At 32.2% G+C, this 20466-nt stretch overlaps 1 protein-coding gene across 1 annotated transcript; it reads right to left on the bottom strand.

Moving 5' to 3' along the window:
* Positions 1-1427: 1427 nt before the first annotated feature.
* On the bottom strand, positions 1428-20196 carry LOC108908048 (MAP kinase-interacting serine/threonine-protein kinase 1). The gene is made up of 5 exons (XM_018711956.2): positions 19935-20196; positions 11791-11988; positions 6437-6678; positions 5970-6239; positions 1428-4037 (listed from the first exon to the last, which is right to left on the bottom strand). Exons 1-5 carry the CDS (start codon positions 19969-19971, stop codon positions 3357-3359), a joined length of 1428 nt encoding a protein of 475 aa, XP_018567472.1. The 5' UTR covers positions 19972-20196; the 3' UTR covers positions 1428-3356.
* Between the last annotated feature and the right edge of the window lie 270 nt (positions 20197-20466).

Below are 20466 nucleotides of genomic sequence, written 5' to 3'. Positions count from 1 at the left end.
TCTCGGGTCATTTTGTTATCTTCGGTTTCAGTCTCCAGAAAGCCGTGCTAAATTACTAGATAATTACATATTGTCAACTATAAGCATTTTGGAGATAGGAAGAGTAATATTCAAAAATTAAAGTAAAATCAAATCAAAAAGTAAATATAGTCAAAACTTTTTTTAGTAGATTTTTACAAAAATACCCTCAGTACAAATACTTATTCATTTAATTTATTTCATAGAACAAAATTTGTAAATACAATTGAAATAAATTACATGTCAGTATTGCACAGATTTAATTAAAAGCAACGAAAAGTGTTTAATTGCAAATTGAATGCATATTGAACTGACCCTTGCACTATGTCCACCTCGCTCTCTCTCTCTCTATAAACTGGTGAACTGATTCAGACATTGTTCCCGATTCCCGATTCTTCTGTCGGTAGTTTAATGCATTCAGCATTTTGTTATGAAGAGCGGGAAAGACAGACCGAGCAACGGTAGCTGGAACGCCACGGCCAGTGTGCGTGTCCCGAAACGCTGAATAGACTGTTTATAATTTTATAAACAATTTTAAATAAACAAGGTAGTTGGATACAGGAATAGAAAGAAGCATAAGTTAGAATTAGAGAGTTGAATAACGATCAATAATTGAGAATGTACATTTTACTTTGATTAAAGGAAATTGTTGGCAATAATTATATTTGTTTATAACAATCGGGGCCAGTCCAGAGCCACCTTGAGAGCCAGTCGATGGCTAGGAGCCAGGTTACAATTTTGTCCTCCATTTGATAAGCAACCCCTCGGAGTGTAAGTATGTTATTTTATAATAAACTGTAAAAATTGATTGATGTGCGTTTTTCCCTCTCAGCAGCCAAGCGAGTAGCCCGAAGTATAATATCTTTTTTTACCAATCATTTTGTTTTTTAAACGGGAAACGTAACATATAATATTTATATTAATAACTTACCTTTTACTGGTTACGATATGAATAAATAATAATATTAATAATTAATAATATCTAAATGCACTGGCAAAACTAAGTGAACAGCGTTCGACACTAAACTAATTATAGGATACCATGCAAAAAATTATTTACAATCTAGTGGACCAACCTAGTTGCTTTGATGACCAGCATGCTACCGTCGATTCTATCTACTTCAGGCGGACTGTCTACAAGTTAGGGACTTGCCCAATAGCTATTCGAGTATCAATTACTAGACAAATAATGGCTAAAGCACAGGAAAAAATTTCAAAAGAAGTGCAGACTGCAGACAGTCCTGTGCTTTAAGATTCACAGGTTCCAATTGATATCGTAACAACTATAATTTAAAAGTAATTTGGGCAAGAAAAACGTAAATTGGAGTTTTTTGACAGTAAGCCGACGATATGTCTTTTGGATAAAGGTCTTGCATAAAGTAAGGTTAGGGAAAAAAAAAATCAAACAGTAGTTTAAAAAAATCGGTCTTTATTATAAGAAATTAAAGCACACTTGGTACATAAAATTTCCTTCACTATTTTTACTCAATGCTTAGCATGCTCTTGTAAAAAAAAACAAATGTCATAACCAAAAGTTCAACAATATTTATAATTCTGTAGATTCATAATCGAGCCAGTATGAATGAAGGATAAAGAAATTGCAGGATCATACTGAATCGTTTATTCAATAAAAATATAAATAGAAAATAATGGCACTCACGGCGAAAGAGCCGTGATTATATAAAAAAAAAATTTATAATGAATATAATCTGTTTTTGGTATAAACTTGTGGAAACAGATAGTACCGCGAAAGTACAATTATAAATGCCTTAAAATAATCTTAGAAAAAACAATACTCCAATCTGTAGGGATCTACAATTTAGGGGATTATCATTCATCCTTGAAAAAATCACAAACACCATCATTCACTCACGTTAACATTTCGTCCTCCGAACAATTACAACCCTGAGTGTTGGAAGTAACAATCACCAAACTGGCAGGCAATAAAACTTAAAGCACTGGGTTCGTAGAGGATTTTTTACACATCCCGCCAATTTGGTATTTGTTTGAACGCGCCCTGGTTTGGATACCACTCCAATCATTATAAAAGAGAAGAACTACCCTTGAGCATTACAAAATCTTAAAAAAATATCCAAACTTATATAGGACTCTTAGAATACAAATGGACTGTCAGTACGTAACAGGGCGTGGGCCCCTTAAATTTAAATGTTCCGTATCTCACTGAACTTAAAGCAGGTACGGCGGTCTACAGTCTATCGTGCGGCTAGTTCGCACGTCAGATGCTTATTTATTATCACAATGTAGACTGACTTCAATCTACCTCAACACATACAAAAGTATTAAAAATCAAGCGCAATATCTAAAACTAGGCCCAAGCTGAACCATCAATTTATATTGAGGCATTATCACTCGTCCTGATCGGAAAATTTCACGCACCCCACATTACTGCTCAATTTTTTCAATCATTTTCAAATTACACTCATCGCATTCTTACATTAGGCCCGTTAACTAAAGTAAATGAAAAAAAAAAAACTGAGAGAACTGATAAAATATTTATCAGTGAGAACGTGCATAATTAAAGAAAAAAAAAAGAACTGAAGTACTTTACAGTGTGCCTAAACTGTATGTGTAAACGCTTTAAACAACCCATTTTTAAAATATCCCCAAATTTATTCAAATTCGTAACTGAATTTTACCAGACAAAATATTTTTAAATTTTACTACTCATGTTCTATTCGATTCCGGGAAAAGTGAAAATTAATTGATTATTGGAAATATATTTTTTTAAGTTAATAAAAATTTTGAATATTTTGTTCATACAAATCGTAGAAATGTTTATTACGAAACTATAAATTGCAGATCCATATCTCAAAATTAATTCAGTGATTGGAAAGAATGTAATAATCAAATGTTAATTCCCGATTGCATTTGAAAAAGTGAGACTGGCAAGTTATTCAATATTAAGTAACGAGATACACAAATAAGATATAATGAAAATTTTAATTTTGTTGCAAGCGCCCTGGTTATCTCAACTACAAACATTGTCACAACTACACAAATTTCTGGTATTATTGTCATTCGTCTTATTTATTACGAATACTTGGAAAATTCACTGGTTTTTGAAGAAAACCCAAAATATCCCCGTTTCAAACAATTACACGTCTTTTTTGGTAATTTACAAGAGGGATGCCTCAATATCTTGATTTGTCCAGCCTCACAAATAGAAAAATAGAAAACAGCAAGTTGTTGTGCTGCGACCTGAAAATAAACACAACAAAATTCTAAACAAATGTGAATTTTTCCTGTAATGATATGCCAAAAGTAAATGATGACAAAATAATTTTTTTTTCAGAACTTAAAACACGAGATGGGCAACTTCAACCACTTGGACTGGGAATGGCTGGTGCTGGTGTAGGCAATAAGAACTGACAAGATCTTCCTTTGACCCTCCTCTGCATGAGATTGCTCTCACTCGGTGGGCTCAATCCGAACATCTTCACCGACGCACAAGGTTTTACAGTCTTATCCTTAGGATAAATATTCGGCCTTTCCAGGTAGTCCAGATTCATGCTGAAATGCTGTTGCACAACTCTATTCACAGCCATAGCGGATTCCGCGAACTGGGACAGCTCCCATGCAGAGTTATTTTTTTTAATGACAGCTGGCGTGGTAAGAGCAGCTGAGTCGCTCGCAAACTTCAACCATGGATGTTGCAGCACTTCCGCGGCACTGATGCGCTGACTGGCGTTCTTAACGAGCAGGCTGGAAATAAGATCTTTTGCTTCGTTAGAAATCAAGCCCCATTCTGCATCGGGGAAATCGTAGCGTCCTTCCTGGATGCTCTGGAAGAGCAGCTCTTGACACGCATTGCAATTCTCCCCCTTCTCCCAGCCACAATCCCTGCCGCACTTTCCGTAGAAGGGGGGGTAGCCACAGAGTAGAATGTACATTATCACTCCCAAAGACCACAAGTCGCACCGCTTATCGTATGAGGTGGTGTCCGATTCACCGATGAATGCCTCCACAACTTCCGGAGCCATGAACTCAGCACTACCAACCTGCAATTAGTGTTTAAATTTATGACTTGCCTATTCTCCCTTCATTTTTTAGCATACATTTCTTTCGTTAAAAACTACATTATTCCATCAAAATCAGTGGCAGAATGGACCCTTGTACGAAAATTTGGAAAAGTTTAATTTAATTAAAGAATTCAGACGAAGATGATGAAGAATTTAAAACTATTGAAGAATTAAATAAACAGGAGTTAAGTGAAGGAGACTTTGTTCTTGTAAAATTTAAAGTTCGTGGTGCTTTTATCCATTTTGGGCAAATTTTAAACATTAAAAACGAAAATATGACATGCGTTAAATTTCTAAGACGAAAAGGACTTTCTACAACTTTTTATTTTCATCCCATTGACGACATAACAGAAATAGACATTAATGATGTCATTGGCAAAATTGTACCCTCTTCGAAGACTGGAACTGTGAGAACAACCTCATATTATCACTTTAATTACAATTTTGGATTTCTAGTTGTTAATTGACTAAAATTCTGCTTTTTCTTTCTTTTGTGTTAAATTTCCCCATGTTTTTTGTTTAATTTACGACAAAAAAAAAATCAGTATTTAGCCAATTATCAGTATTTTAGCTTTGGCCGAATGCTCCCCATGTGCCGGCTGAATGCTGCCTTGGTATGGGTAGCATTCGGCCAAATGCACCAAGTCACTGAAACAATTTTTTTGTCCAAATGACCTGTAGAATACTTAGGTAAGTGTTTATTAATTATAAAGAAATATATATTTAATCAGTTTTTCATATAATTATTTAATTATCCCAAAAATGCTCCCCGATCTCCCCTATATGATTTAAGATAATAAAAAACAATGAACATACCTACTTATTATTCTGATAGATTTGAAATATATTTTTAAATTATTTTTAAATATTGTTACTATTTTTTTAAAGCACTATGTTTAGTTTGTGAATATGAAAGTCGATGACCTAATTTAGGTGAACTACATAATATCAATTCACCCGATGTAATACGACAACAGGATGCTAAGTTGGCAGAAAACAAAAGGCTAATGTTAATTTGGTGAAACAAGAATAACCAAATATGTCTGCTGCATTTTATTAATTATTATTTAACTCTCAGTTTATGGTTTACAAGGTGTTTGTAATATGGAAGGAAATTTCATGACTTTCCAAGTGAATTTGTGAAATTTTAAGTTTTTACTGGAATCAACATAGAATTTGCGTAGTGCAGTGTTGTGTTTTATCAAGTTCAATTTTACAAAGTTCAGTGTTCAGTGGAAATGCAGTGTATTTATGTGCCTTTATTGTTGAATTTCTATGCGATATGAAAAATTATGTACACAAATCAAGAAAGATAACTATCGACAGCATTTTTATAACTCAGTTTTTGAATTGTCCCTTTAATTTGCCATAATGTGTACATTTTTGAAGATGCCTTACTTGCAGCAGTTTTATTACGATTCCGAAACATTTCCTTTCAGTCGTCATGAGATTCATGAGTTTTTTTTTAAAACATGTATGAATATGTCTATTTATTTAAAGAAAAAAGTAGAATTAAATTTTCTGAGGCTAAAAAAACGAATGGTGTTTAAATAGTTTCATATTTTAAACAACAGTGATTCTGTTTAATTTATTATAGCCACATCAGGGCAAAGGGGGAAAAATAAAAGTGGAACTGCCGAATCTATCTAAATCTAAAATTGACATGGTGGTTTTACAAAAAAATTCTGAACGTTTTTAGAAATTCATGACAAGAATCTAAAATTTCCAGAAACTAAAAAAGGGATCATAATTTTTGCGAAACGTTTCCGTCAAATTTGTAAAAAATCGTACATGGGTCCATAACAATACTGATTACATAACAGCGTAAAACCTACTGAGATTATTAAGATTTTATAAATAGTTGAAATATACATAAAAAAAAACAAAAATATACTGAAGAAAATTACTCACTGGTGTCAATAACTGAGGTGTCGCCAGAGGGCTGGAAACACTAGACTGGAAGCGAATCCCGGAGCCCAAGTCAAAATCGCAGATCTTAATAGGGCAGAGCCGGTCCTTATGGACGCAGAGAATATTCTCTGGCTTGAGATCACGATGCGCGATGCCCTTAGCGTGCATAAATTGCAGGGCCGAGGCGATTTCCCTAACAATTTCTGCAGCTGCCGCTTCAGTGAAATACTTATACTCTTGAATCCTCCTCAACAGCTGACCTCCATTTATCTGTAATAAAATTACACAAATATAGAGACCTATACATAATATTATGTATTATTTTTTTTACTTAAACATTGGGTATCATTAGAAGGTGTACACAAGCTATTAACATAATAAATAAAAAACAAATAAAGCCTAATTATTTATTAATGTTAAGAACTCATTCATTCCGTTTGTTTTGGAAGGGATTTTCTTGGACTTACCTTTTCAAAAACCAAATAAAACTTTTCTTCGTCCTCAAAAAACTCTGTTAATTTGATTATGTTGGGGTGACCCTGACAGTGATGGAACGTCTCGACTTCTCTGAACACCCTCGCTCTGGCATGACCAGGAACTTTGTCAATAATCTTCACGGCAAATTCCTGGTCGGTGTACATGTTGACGCACGTCTGTACACTTGCGTAAGCCCCTTCACCTAAAACTTCACCTGTCAACTTGTACAGATCTGAAACAACAGTTTGCATTAGTCAATTTTAACATTCTGATAGAGTAATAGAATTCTGAACATGAAATTTTCCTTGATTATTTAGCTTACATATTAAATTTGGAAATTTTCTTGTGATAATATATATAAAAAGTAATTGTTGCATTTTGAAGACAAAATCCAAACCTCCTGTATATTTGTTGCTTTCTTGAATCCTCTCGTTTTGTAAATACAGTGACATACATATGTCTAAAACTTGCTGTGACGATTTGTCAATATCTTTGGTTTATTTATTGACCCTCCACAATTGATAGTCAAGATTGTCATAAAACAAATTCACATTTAAGCTTTTCCGCTATTAAATTTGCTTAACACATCTTTAAATATTATATTAAGAAAAAAATAATAATATACTATGAAAAACATTTTAAGCGTATGTAACCAATATTTTGCAAAGCAATCGTCGTTGTAATCAGAAAAAAGGAAGGGATAAAAAAATAAGCATATAGTGTTCTATTTAAAGAAACAAAAGTTTGGTTTATATCTTCAAAATTAATCAATTGCTTTTTACGATTTTTTGAAATCGCAAGAAATTTCCTAAAATTAATCGCTAATCTTTTTTTCTAGATAGGTAAAAAAAACAAGGGATGTAGAATGTTATGTGAATGAATGACCTAGTAGGTACCTAGTACATAGCAAATAGATAATATTTTAAAACTTATGCTATTCTTTTTTGAATAATTACAGAAATTTCATTTATTTAGATTCTGAATGGTAATCAGGACTGTGTAAAATTTTGGGAGACCCTATATATAAAATGACAAGTCAAAGCAAGGTTGAAGTGAACAACAACATTCGTGATATATCTGACCTCCAAATTTAAATAGAAATAATTTGATTAGATTTAAATTTTATTTTGTAGGTCAAAAATACAGTGCCTGGTACTTTTTTACGACCAAATTTATCATTGGCAAAAAAAATGTTATTTCTTTAATTTACCGAACATTACACTGTACCTATTAAATTGTTTTAATACATTTCAGAATGAAATTCAACTACTGACCACACTCTGATGACATATTCTACTATTTAGTTCAAATAAGTACCTATGTGCTCAAAACCGCTTTGTGATTATAAAAATTAAATTAAAATTTATGCAGATTTTTTTTTTAATTATGAAAAATAGATTAAGGTAGCTGTCTAATCTTAAAAACGAAATGTAATTTTATAGGAATTTTGTTAATTTGTGATGTAGAAACCATCATTAAAGGCTTCTGTACACAGAACGCGGTCCGCAGTGGCGGGCAGCGAATTTTGTCAGAACTTTTCGATTTTATATTTGTTTTGTGCAAGAACTATGTAGTCGATCTAAGGATTAGTTTGTAGAATCACTCGTTATAAGACGCGTGTATATAAAAAAAAATAAGGCGCTGATGTAAATTTCGCTTTGGTAGTAATTACGACCTCAAAAAGTTTCACTTGCAGAACGTTTCATTTTGCCCAAAAACAAATAAAAATCGTATGATCTAAGTATTTGGTGAATATTCTCGTTTATACGATAACGAGTTTCAGTGTGTGTTTAAATATCACGTAATTTCACTTATGAGTTTCTGTAAATATTTACCAGAAATTTAATGCTCATATTTTAGTCGGTCACCAGTGTTATCGCGCAGAAATTTATAATTTAACCCTGTTTAAAACACTGAGAGTAAATTTACCGTGAACAAAAAAATTGTGTCATTTCAGAATTCCCAATTAACGATTTTTTTTACGATTTTTTATATTTCAGTTGAAATTGTCCTCGGTTAGTTTAATACTGCAATTATTTTCAACCACCGCACCGCGCAAAAATCTCGCTTAAATTATTCACTATTAATTAATGACAAACTGGTTTGTAATGTTTATAAATAAAGCAGCCAATGAGTGTAAAAACCGACTAGTTCAACAAACACGTAAAAATGACTGGAACAGCAGCAAAAAGACCTTGGAATTGACGCATAAATAAATTTTAATAAAACTGAAATTCAAATGAGGTTGAAAATAGTTGTGTGGAATGACTCTTTTTGTTCGCAGTTTCCTGGTTGCTCGCAATTAAGATGGTTTCAGAAATAACTAACAGTACGTCGTCAACAACGACAACCACGCGGCGCATTACCATAAGTTCAAACTATAAGGCTATGTTTATGGTATCGTGTCTTCGGTACAATCATGAAATAACAGCTTGCATTTTCACGACGTTGGCATTACGAAGTAAATAGTGAGGTCGCAATTTTTAAATAAACAGCTTTTATTGAAGTTTAAATGCTAAATTGAAGTTAAGCGTAGCAATCGATTTCAATTGTAGTTTATTATTCTTTTTATACCGCTTCTTTGCGGGAACACCGGTTTCGATTAAACTCTCAGCCAAGAGTAATGGAAATTAATTAAAAAGAAATAGGCAAATAGGTACAATAATTTGTACAATATTTCTGCTGAATAAAATGTATATATAAACCAACCCTCTGGTGTTTCTGCACAAAAAATAATTTCAGAAAGTAAATAGAAACACCCGATTGCTACGTTGTTTCATCTAAGATCTTTGCACGTTTATTTATTTATTTTTTATTAAAAAAGGTATTTAATTGCATTTTAATTTATCCCTCTTGTTATCGCTTTCCAGGTTTTCTCCATTGCGGTAGCATTTCCGTATTAAACAAATAAAATTGTCTAAACACATATGCATACAGTTTCAATCGGAAAAGTGTTAGGAACTCATTGTTTTCTAATTTTCGGTATACCATTGCACAAATGACAATCCATGTTTACGTATTGAGTTTTCGGTGATAATCTGATGACGCAAATTATCTATAAATAATTTTTCTATTTACCACAAAAAAATCGGAGCATGCAAATATTTGATTGAGATAAAAATATACTGACGTATACCAGACATACAAACTTAAAATTAAACAGTTACGGAAAATTCCTACTGAAGATGAGGGCAACGGAAACACAAAAAAAAAAATTCGGTATTATTGATCAGTCTTAAAAACATACAACTACGCAATAACTATTGTTGGCGAAAAAGGCGTTCTGGAGCTTTCGATGAGAGAAAACAATGAGTCAGTTAGGAGGGCAAAAATATAGGGGCCCAAGGGTTTACAAGAGGGTCCAAATGGCCTGAATGCAGGAGAAGCTTCCGGAAATTTGTGCAGAAGGGTCGGATTAGTTCTAGAAATGTAAACCGGTCGCCTACATTACGTTGTTACCATAATAAGACTGTAATATTAGCTCAATTTTTTTAGGCCTTGCCGGGTCGAATCTTGATAAAAATGCAACGACCTCCAGAATGTTCCTGTCTGAGTCATAAACATGTTTGCACGCAAATATACTTATCAGAAAATATTAAAATAATGAGATAGTACAAACCGAGATATAAAGGTAGACAATAATTCTATATATGAAAAATAATTGCACTGACAATTTGTTGAAAGAGAAATGTTTTAAAGGACTTAAGATTTTGCGGAGTTTTTAAAAAATAACATTTACACAAATGGCTAAAAATGTTTGATGTAAACTGATGAAATTTAGGCTAGCGATTTAGCCAAGTAAGTATAGGTAAAAATTTACTGAATCTGTATATAATTGTGTCAACCAGTGGCGGAAATACTGGGAGACTGCTAAGTGCTACTAAAAATCTTAGAATTTTGAAAGCAACAAGCATTTTAGCAATTTGGTCAGTGTTGATTCTTAACTGTATTTCAAAGAAAGATCTGTTCCATTATGTTAAATATTATTAAAAATGTACAGGGTGATTCAGGTTTAATCTGGATAATCTCATGAATCGATAGAACAGGTTAAAATAATGTTCATTCATAATATAAACGTATTTCCTAAATCGCATCGTTTCGGAGATACAGGGCATTGAAATATAATTTTTTCCCGCTTTTCCCTCATAATTTTTGAACCACTCATTCGATTGAGGTAAAATTCGGAACACAAACACTCCTTATGATCTTACATAAGCTTCTTAAGTTTGAACCACCTACCCCCCTCCTACATTATTTCAAAACTTCAAAAAAATTAATTAATTTCAACAAAACAGCTGCACACCACTTTTGTCTTATTAATTTTGAAACTTTTTCAAAATAGATATAGAGATATTCAATGAAACCCGTGACAGTGCTCCCTAGACGCATAAATTTCATTTAATATTATAGCAACCCATGAAAAATAAAACTCACAATGATTTGTATAAACTGACGTTTGTCAAAATCATCGTTAAAAGTATTATTTCAAAAGCATTGCTCGTGCTAAGAAAAAGGAAAAAATTCCTACTTCAACGCCCCCTAGGTATCTCCGAAACGATGCGATTTAGGCAATAAGTTTATATCATGAATGAACATTATTTTAGCCTGTTCTATCGATTGCTGAAGTTATCCAGATTAAACCTGAATCACCCTGTATAGTTACAAAAATTAAGCAGGTTATTTTTTCATTATTTTTTAAACTTACCACGAAGTTGAATAAATCGACAGTAAAACAACGTGTTTCACAGAAAAACATTCAAAGGGACACTATGAAAATAAAATTATTAGTCTCTTTGTTCTATCGACTCTTTCTTTATTTCAGCCAACTCCAGTGATTCAAAATGTTCAACAATTTGTTTTAAAATTTTACCATTATTTATAGAAAAACTATATAAAACAAGCTTATTATTTTTCATAATTCTGTCGATCTATGAAATGTGTTTATTTAAAACTAAGTTACCTTGTATTTTCCTTTTTTCATTGCTGAAATATTGATTTATATCATTTAATAAAATGAAATATTTTGATATTTTTTGTTTGGATTTTGTGTTTACAACCTTGAAAATTCTGACATTATCTGTAAAGATTTAAAAAAAGGTACATTGAAAACCTAGTTGGAACTATTTTACTTCTTCCGGAATTGTTTACGTTTACTGTGGAAATAAAAACAAATCTGACGAATAATGGAACTGTAAAAATACGATTTTGTCTTGACCATAAAGCTGGAGCTACCAGTGCACTGAATAAAAGTTTTATTTTATCTTCGTTATTACTAACTGGATATTTAGCGGCTTAGATAATTAAAGGTACGTCTACTGATCTCTGTGAAATAATCTATAATTACCTTGGAAGCAGGACGAAACTACAGAAGAGCCGGTACGTTTCTTTTTGCGGCGTTTCCTCTTGGCCTCCTCCTTGCGGCGGGCAAGCTCCCTCTCGCGGGTGTCTGCGTCCATCTGATCCCCGCTGTCGGAGGCACTACCCCCGCCAACATTGCATCCCCCGATGCTGTCTCCGTTGTTGATAACGCCGCCGTTGCAATCTGAAACAAAAAAAAACGTTTCACTCTAATTTTTCTATAAACAGTAGGTACTCTTTCATGTTATGATATGTCCCTTTAGGCAGAAGCCATAAAGTTCTCTTTCAGGGAGGTTTTGCGCATACGTAGTAGCTGTTGGAACTTTTCATTTTGATATTATGATCGTATGTAGTATTCGCATATGCGTTCTCTGAACAAATTACTTATTTACTATCATTTAGTAAATTACCTCTAAAAAAAGAAGTATTTGATAATATGAATTAGTGTAATGTATGAAATATATTATCTCTCTATTAGAAGTAGATATTTTATTACAGCTGTGACGATTGGGAATAGAGTGGAATCCACTATAGCCTTCGCTACTGTGTATCTCGCAGCCAGAGCTAAGGTGATTTTGATCTAGCCAGATATTTTCATAGTATTTTATCTAATGTGTTAACTATTTATGAAATTGGCATGCAGTCTTACACAATCAATGCATTACAGCCCCAAAATGTGGAACATATTTCTAAACGCTTTGCTCCAGCGAGAACTTTCTCAAATTTTAGTTTCACTCGATAAAAAATGTATTGCAATTTAATTGTATAGAGTGGTCACACGAAAATGTGACAGAAAAAACAGAAGAAATTGTTATTTTCTTAACATTTGCGTTTGTGGCGAATGTTTGGCGAGTGTCCGCGTCGTCTGCAATCGGCTTAAGAAGCTTTCTATTCAAATATGTAAAAATATATAAGGAGTTCTGTATAGAGAAGTATGTTTCTCTAACACGGTATTTAATTGTTTGGGGTAAATAGTAAACGAATACGATATCAATTTTTGCATAGCCATCCTGCATAATATGAGAAGACAATTTAGTCAAATGACAACGTTTCTATTATTACATAAAATATATTGGGAATTTCTGAATATTTATAAAATTAGTTTGAACCAGAACTAATCACAGTAAAATAACCTTGATCTGCCATAACATTTCGAACTTGAAGGAATATTTTTTGCTTATCGGCGGTGACGACAAGAAAATCGAAACCGCGATTCCCATGAAAAGGCATAATTATTCGGTATCAAGCGCGTGGTCTAAGGGTTATCTCCAACAATTTGGTAAATATTTATATATCTGCATATCAGTATGAGAAATTTACAAGGCTATGTAGAAAAAAAAATTAATTTAAATAGCTGAAATTAAAATGAGAAATAAATTCAATAAAATTCTTTTATTACACTTTTATGAAATCTTACTCTTAAAAAAAATGAATAGTACGCCACTGGCGTCTGAAGTTGAAGAGGGAAATTTTTCTCCTTCAACTTTAAAAAATAGTTAGTACCGACTCTGAGCTAGAGCACTATCTACAGGGCCGGAAAGTCCCCATGGTTCATCGGCCGTTACGTGAGAGCGATAAAGTAAGTCATAGAAATCCGTGCGATAGAGAAAGATGGCTATAATGAAGGCGTCTAATAGTCATCTCCCATTTCGCCCTTCCACAAATAAGAAGTGGATCTTGTGGATTTGTGGAAGGGCGAAATGGGCGGTGACTATTAGACGTCTTCATTATAGCCATCTTTCTCTTTCGCACGGATTTCTACGACTTTCTTTATGGCTCTCACGTAACGGCCGATGAACCATGGGGAGTTTCCGACCCTGTATAAAGTGTAATTAACAATGGTGCACCGAATGGAATGTCTATCCCATGCAACACATATTTTTTTCCGATAGGTGGGCATCAGTTAAAATCGCGTCTCTTCATATGCATCTATAAAACTTTAATTGCGGCTGTTACAGCAAGGTAATTATAGTGAAGCTAGGCTAAAACAGTCCCTGACTAGGCTACCTATTCTCGATGTTTTCCAGATCGTCAACGGGCATCACGAAACAGATTTAGCTGGGTCGTTAGCCTCGTTAATGGGAACTTCTAGGACCAAGCCTGTAAAGCGTTAATATACAAACGTATCGGATTTGAAATCGTTTTATGTAATATTTTATTATTTATGTCCTTTCATATTTAATTATTCAACCACTACCAAATCATCAAATATCCTTTTTATCATTAAAGTAGATACATAAAGGTAGATCAGCTTTAAAATTTCTTAATATCGTTTGTCATAATTTACGCGAATTGCCACAAAGATCTTTTTTGCAGTCCTTAAATTTTTCAAAAAAAAATTATACATAATAATTACGATGATGTGTCATATGACATGGTTTTTACGAGCTTGTTTGTACTCGCCGATATATCATATATGTAATTATCTTTTGCAAAGAGCGCTTTGAAAACAAAACTACCAAATATTGCACAAGTTTTGACAGTCCTGTTCAATTTTCATTGTAACGTCGACTTGCAGAGAAATAAAATTGCAAATTTTATATGAAGAACTAACTTACCTACTAGTTAATTAATTTGAAGCATATCTGTCTTTTCTTCATGTCCTGACGTAGCGATTTTAGTTCTTCAACTAAATTTAACCGAGCTGTCAAAATTATTTGTGCAATGTTTCGTTTTCAAAGCGCTCCTTGTAAAAGTAACTAATTTGATATTTCGTCAGAAACAAATCAATTAAAAAATTTGTAAAATTTATGGGTGGGCGACTACCCAACACTTGTAGGTACATGTTTTTTTTTGTTCGTAATTGGAGATTTTTTATTTTACAGAAGAGTTAATTTTGTATACAGTTACTTCTTTAGCATACCCAAATACTTAGTATGAGAGTATACGTATATGACTTCATTTGATGAGAATTTCAAAAACATTTTTAGAATCAATATGAATTTTTTCAATTCTCTTAGAAGAAGGTTATTTTACGAAAGCTTATAATAAAATATGTATATAAAAAAACCATTACCCTAAAGATTTTGAATTTTCTGAATAACAACTGAGCAAATTCCTAGTTCACTAAGTTTTCTAGTTTTATAATGAATATATAACATTTAAAATTGCATTTGTAACAAAAAAAAATATTTTTTGTTTTTGTGAAACGAAATATTTTCATATTCTTAGATGAACATAAGGTTATTTTAAACTAAAACAGAAACTAATAGATAATAACAAAAAATGACTCGTGCATTTGGATAATATAGACGCGATAGCCATTTTTTAAAATATACTCAGTTGCGTTAAAATTTTGACGGTTTCATTGACGGCCCCTGCAAGTATCTCACTGATTGATGTGAACTTTTTCTTTTACTCACTTAAATCGCTAATCTTTTGAGATATTTGTTCTTCAACAATTTTAACACCCTTTGTCGAAAACTAGTTATAAAAATGTAAATTAGGAACTTTTTTCTCGAAATGATTTGATCCCTCTCATCATCGGAATTACAATTTTTTTTTTCTAATGTGCCACAAAACAATGGGTTCCACATTAAATTTATGCCAAATTCCGACGTAACCAAAAGTAAAGTTGTTGCTAATTTTATTGAGCTCATCAAAGACGAAACTTTGTGTAATACAAAGGCTGAAATCAAACAAACATTTCAAATTCAACTAAATACACAGCGTGTAGATTATGCTTTAGAAAATCTTCAGAATCATTTTTTTGATAATGACAGTCACAGTTCCAGTTTATATTTCCTCCTATATTGGATCGAGAATTATTCCGAAGGTTATACATCACTGGAAGTGGATAATTATGCTCTACTTAATCCCCACATCTTTTCACTAATAATAGCTATAATGACAAATTCAATAACAAAATCGCCTCTCACGGAACTAATCCGTAGTTTTTGTTTCCATGCAAATTACATGCTTTGATTTTAAATTGTTACAGATGACAATTTCCTGCGAGAATTAGTCTTGCTATTGTCTTCTATCAGCGCCGTTAATTCTGTATTAACTGAATTATCTCTTCTACACTTTTAACGGTCCTCCGTGATAATATCCTTAAAAGGATTTTCTTTGTGAAGAATTGTATCAAATTTTAAACTTAATTTAACGACGAAAAAGTGGGCATTTCATCTAGAATTTCAAGTAACAGATTATTTTTTTGGTATTATAATGGGTACCTAATCCAATTTCATTACAATGTTAAATTTAATAACATTTAACAATAAATATTGGGTACCTATGTCTTTTTCAGTCAAAAAATACATGGTGTTCCAAGTATACAAACATCTTTCATTATTTAATAAAACTTTTCAGAAACCGTGAGAATAAAATTGTGTCAAGTTCAAATGTGAACAAACTGTATGCAGAAATATAATTACCAATAGCTGAATAAGCACTGTTATCAGTTATCACGAACGGTCAATGACTATTTTACATTTTTTTAGCAAGACATTTCGCAACAATGCTAAATATAGTAACTTACGATATAGAGGGTTGTATATTTACAAAAATGTTCCGATATTTAAAAATGCATTAGTTCTGTGAAACCTGCTATTTTATATAATGAGGTCTATTCTTTTGTGTTGTTTATATAATAGTGAAACCGAATTCTCTTTTAGTTTTTCGGGAACATTGTAAGGCGACTGAATTGTATAAATAGTACCGAGTGGCAAGAAAACAATGGCCATAAATAGTTGATATTCTGTGCACAATACTAAGTTGTGTATCAATAATAATTAATACATTCCATGTTTATTGCACGTCTCACATACTAAAAGGTATTTATATTTATTGTCGTAAGGTTTCCCATCGTGTCGATATAAAAATTAACGGATATGTGTTAAAACAAAAAATATCCATTAGTTTTCTATAAATATAAGCAATGATTTGGCGAGTTTATTTGGTTGTAGAGAATTACACAAAAAATATTTCGAAGAAATATTGGCACGATAGAATATAAAAAACGAGAAATACACGTAGTAGGTAGTAGGGTGAGTGGTGAGTGCCAGATACCGCTTAAAATAAATTTAAAACATGATCCAAACGTGACTTGGTTTTTTCGAAGGCTACCTAATCAATATAAATTTTGAGAAATAATTTTAAAACGAATTACAGGTTAAAATCTATAAATAAAATTGTATAAATGTAAAATTAATTTTAAACATTCTAATTCTAAAAAGTTACCATAGTTTTTAAATAATGTGAAGCCATCTAGTACGCACTTTAAGAAAAATGGGGAAAACTATGAATATAATATTTTTTCATTAAAAATATATTAAAATGTATTAAAAACACATTGAAAGATTTTTCTAATTATACAGGTTTTTGGACATTTTATAAATATTACTGAATAAACATAACAAATTATAAGAAAGCCTCATTTTACAGAAATATATAAGTACATAAAGTAAAGCTTCCACGAGGACGTAGACCTCCACGTAACTATTTTTCCATTAAGTACAGAACGTGTAGGTATTTATCTAAGCAATAATAATTGTCAACTAACCTAGAACAACTTTCCATTTTGCTTAAGTAAAAAATCGTGTTTTTATAGTGTAAAAATGTTCGTTGCGGCGTTTTCTGAAGATAGGTAGTTATAAAAATACTGGAAGCGTAATCAACGTACCTAAATGTAAAACTACATTACATCAACGGATATAAACAAAATTTCAAAGGCAGTTCCAAAGACGCATATGTTTTGGCACCGGCAAACGAAAATGCGTCGAAAGTTTATATAAAAAATACGTTTTGTACCTATTTTTAGGAGTGTATTGGCCATGTCTCTTTGTTTCCTAGACGTGTTTATTTTATACTCAAAAACAGGACACATGCGACTTAAAATTGGAAAGTTTAACACATTTTCGCGATATATCCGTCTTGATCTTTTATTTGCCAATAATCGGTACAAATAAAATGTTTTTATTTGCGATATTTATATGTATAAGGCCTTGGAATTTTAATTGTCATCGAAATAAGGAAGGGTCAAAATCTACCAATATTTTGTTAAACGTTATTTTAGTATTATCTACACTCTCAAACTTTGTCACTGCACTACAGACAGTTTTAACAATACTATACAAATATACAGGATGTTTAAATTTAAAAAGATTGGTTCAGATTAAATTTTCCTCCGTAAGTATTGTTATGGAATCACAAGGAAGTTTTAAATTATGTCCTTTACGATTTTAAAGTGAAGTAAAAGTGAAATAAATAAGAAGCATACGTAAATAACCCTGAACAATCGAATCCACCAAACTTCTTTTGGAACAACGAGTGGTAACATTTAGAGAAGAAAGTGCTTGACCTAACCGAGTTGTAAATTTATGCAAATGAGTACTTCAAATTTGGTTCGGAATTGTTAAAATGACGTCATTTATGTGATTAATACAGAGAATGATATTTGGATTTATTTTTTGTAATTCCCGTTTCTTTTTTACTGAGTAGGATTACTTTGCATTTTTGCAAACTATAACACTGTGTTCCAAATGTGTCATTATTCCATGGCATACTAATATTTACACAATTACCTAACTATTAAATAAATTAGGCAAATACATTTGCATCACCTCCTCGAATATGAGATTTATTAACAAATCGCGTGCAAAGAAACTAGGTAAACTTCGCCATTAAATGAGTCATAGGGCAAAAAAATTGCTTAGATACAGATAAAAGAACATATATTTGTAGATACTACAGTATTTAATATTCTTTGTAAAATTTATAGATTTCTCACCTATTTCAATTACAAAATTCAGGGTTAAAATAATACCCACACTAAATATTTTGATTTCATATTTTCTATCCATTATCCATTTTAACAATCAAATATCCAAGTACATAAATACATATTTTTTTTAAGTAACGATATATATTAAAATAAATAAATAATAATTAATATACCTACTTAGGAGAAAGTAAACAGTTAAACGTATTTTTTTTTCTGTAATTTTATGCAAATATTAAAAAATATTTAAGTCCTTATTACAGTATAAGCCACATACTCGGCCACACATTGATGATGATTTCCAACCAATTTGAAGTACAAACAATTAATTTTTATTCAAATAAGATATACAGGGTGTCCCTTACAAAATAATTAATAACATCCTTTACATTCCTTTAGTAGGTATAGCGTAAAAATTACATTTTTGTTAATAGATTATTGTGATGTAGAACTACTACAAACCAATAATTGTGGACTTTTTTAAAAAGACAAACTTTTATATAAGTACTTATGTGCTTAAATCATTTTCTGCGGGAAAGTAAGGAAACAAAAAAACATTTAATTTAAACTAGGTTTTACTCTTTTGCAAAAGGGAAAACTGTTAAACATGACAATCTAAACAATTAACCATTAGATATGGAAATGTGGATTACACAATACTTTTATTATAAAATAATTAGCGAATGGTTAATGAAGCTAAATGCACACGAAGTGAAAATAACATGCATAAAAAAGCAACAGCGGAGGCAATAACCTCTGCAACGTTTCCTAACGTAAAACGGCTATTGCAACAGATCATGAGTAATGTTTATTGTCATTAACGCATTAACGTCTTCTGACGATATAGTGATTAGAAACTAATCAAAGATGTCATAACTAAGATATCCTCTACTTTTAACACTGTAGAGGCAATACATCATCGATTAGGTGACGCAAGACGCAAAATATTTTTATTGAACACTTATCTCCGCGAGTCCTTCTCATTTTATACATATCAACCAACCAAACACTATGATGTTTTTAATTAGTGTCTGTATCTGTTCCCATTGACGTACATGTACTTAATTTTTTAACCGAGTCAATAAACAAACCTTAAACCGGTTTGACCGTTGTTTATTCTAGAACATTATGTAATTAAATCTAATGAAACAATTTAGGTTAAGGAATAAGGCATATAAAAAACGTTACCGTGTGGTTTGTGGGTCATAAAAACACCCCGTAACAGTGTTATGAGGGTAAACATGACAGCATCATCCAGGATCAGGAACAAAGAGTTCTCAACTTAGATCATGAACGAAGCTAAACGCTTTTAAAACAAAAGAATTTAGGTTAGCATTTTGGATATTTATGCCGGCTATGTTTAATCGAACGAATCTAAAGTTGACTACAAGGATTTAACTTCTACGTACCGTAATTGTCAGATTCCTCTATTATCCTTTCAACCATGTTTGTTGCTTTTCGAGATGTACGTGTATGGAAAAAGAAGTAAACAGAAACCGTGTAAACTGCACCGTCAAACGGATATGTTGATAATTAAGATACGAACGGCCGGTCACTTAAATTATTTAGGCACAAAGAAAAGAATCGTTGGTTTGCACTATCTTCCCATCGTTGCTTCTACACTCCACTGATGTTAAATTCCGACTGCCTCAGCGTCGCTTCGTTTTCCCTGTTCCCTGTTTCCATCGCATCTGTCGGTCACGTAGCCGCTTTATCTGCGATTGCGCTCTACACGGCTTACGTGGATCGTATGATTTTTTACGACGCGAGTTTGCCTCGGGTTCACCAGTGTGGCTGCTATTTAGTTTCTAGAGTGTTCCGTGCCTTACATATTTTACAAATCTTTCAACATAATTCTAAGTATTTTGCTTTTCTATAAATCTGTGAGTATGGACGGTTATGGGTACCTATGAGCACCCATTCCATTCGTATTCATAAACA

The sequence above is a fragment of the Anoplophora glabripennis genome, unplaced genomic scaffold (genome assembly GCF_000390285.2).
Source record: "Anoplophora glabripennis isolate ALB-LARVAE unplaced genomic scaffold, Agla_2.0 scaffold285, whole genome shotgun sequence".
Classification (NCBI taxonomy): Eukaryota; Metazoa; Arthropoda; class Insecta; order Coleoptera; family Cerambycidae; genus Anoplophora; species Anoplophora glabripennis.
The sequence above is the reverse complement of the archived record's forward strand: the minus strand, read 5'-3'. Positions and strand labels throughout refer to the sequence as shown.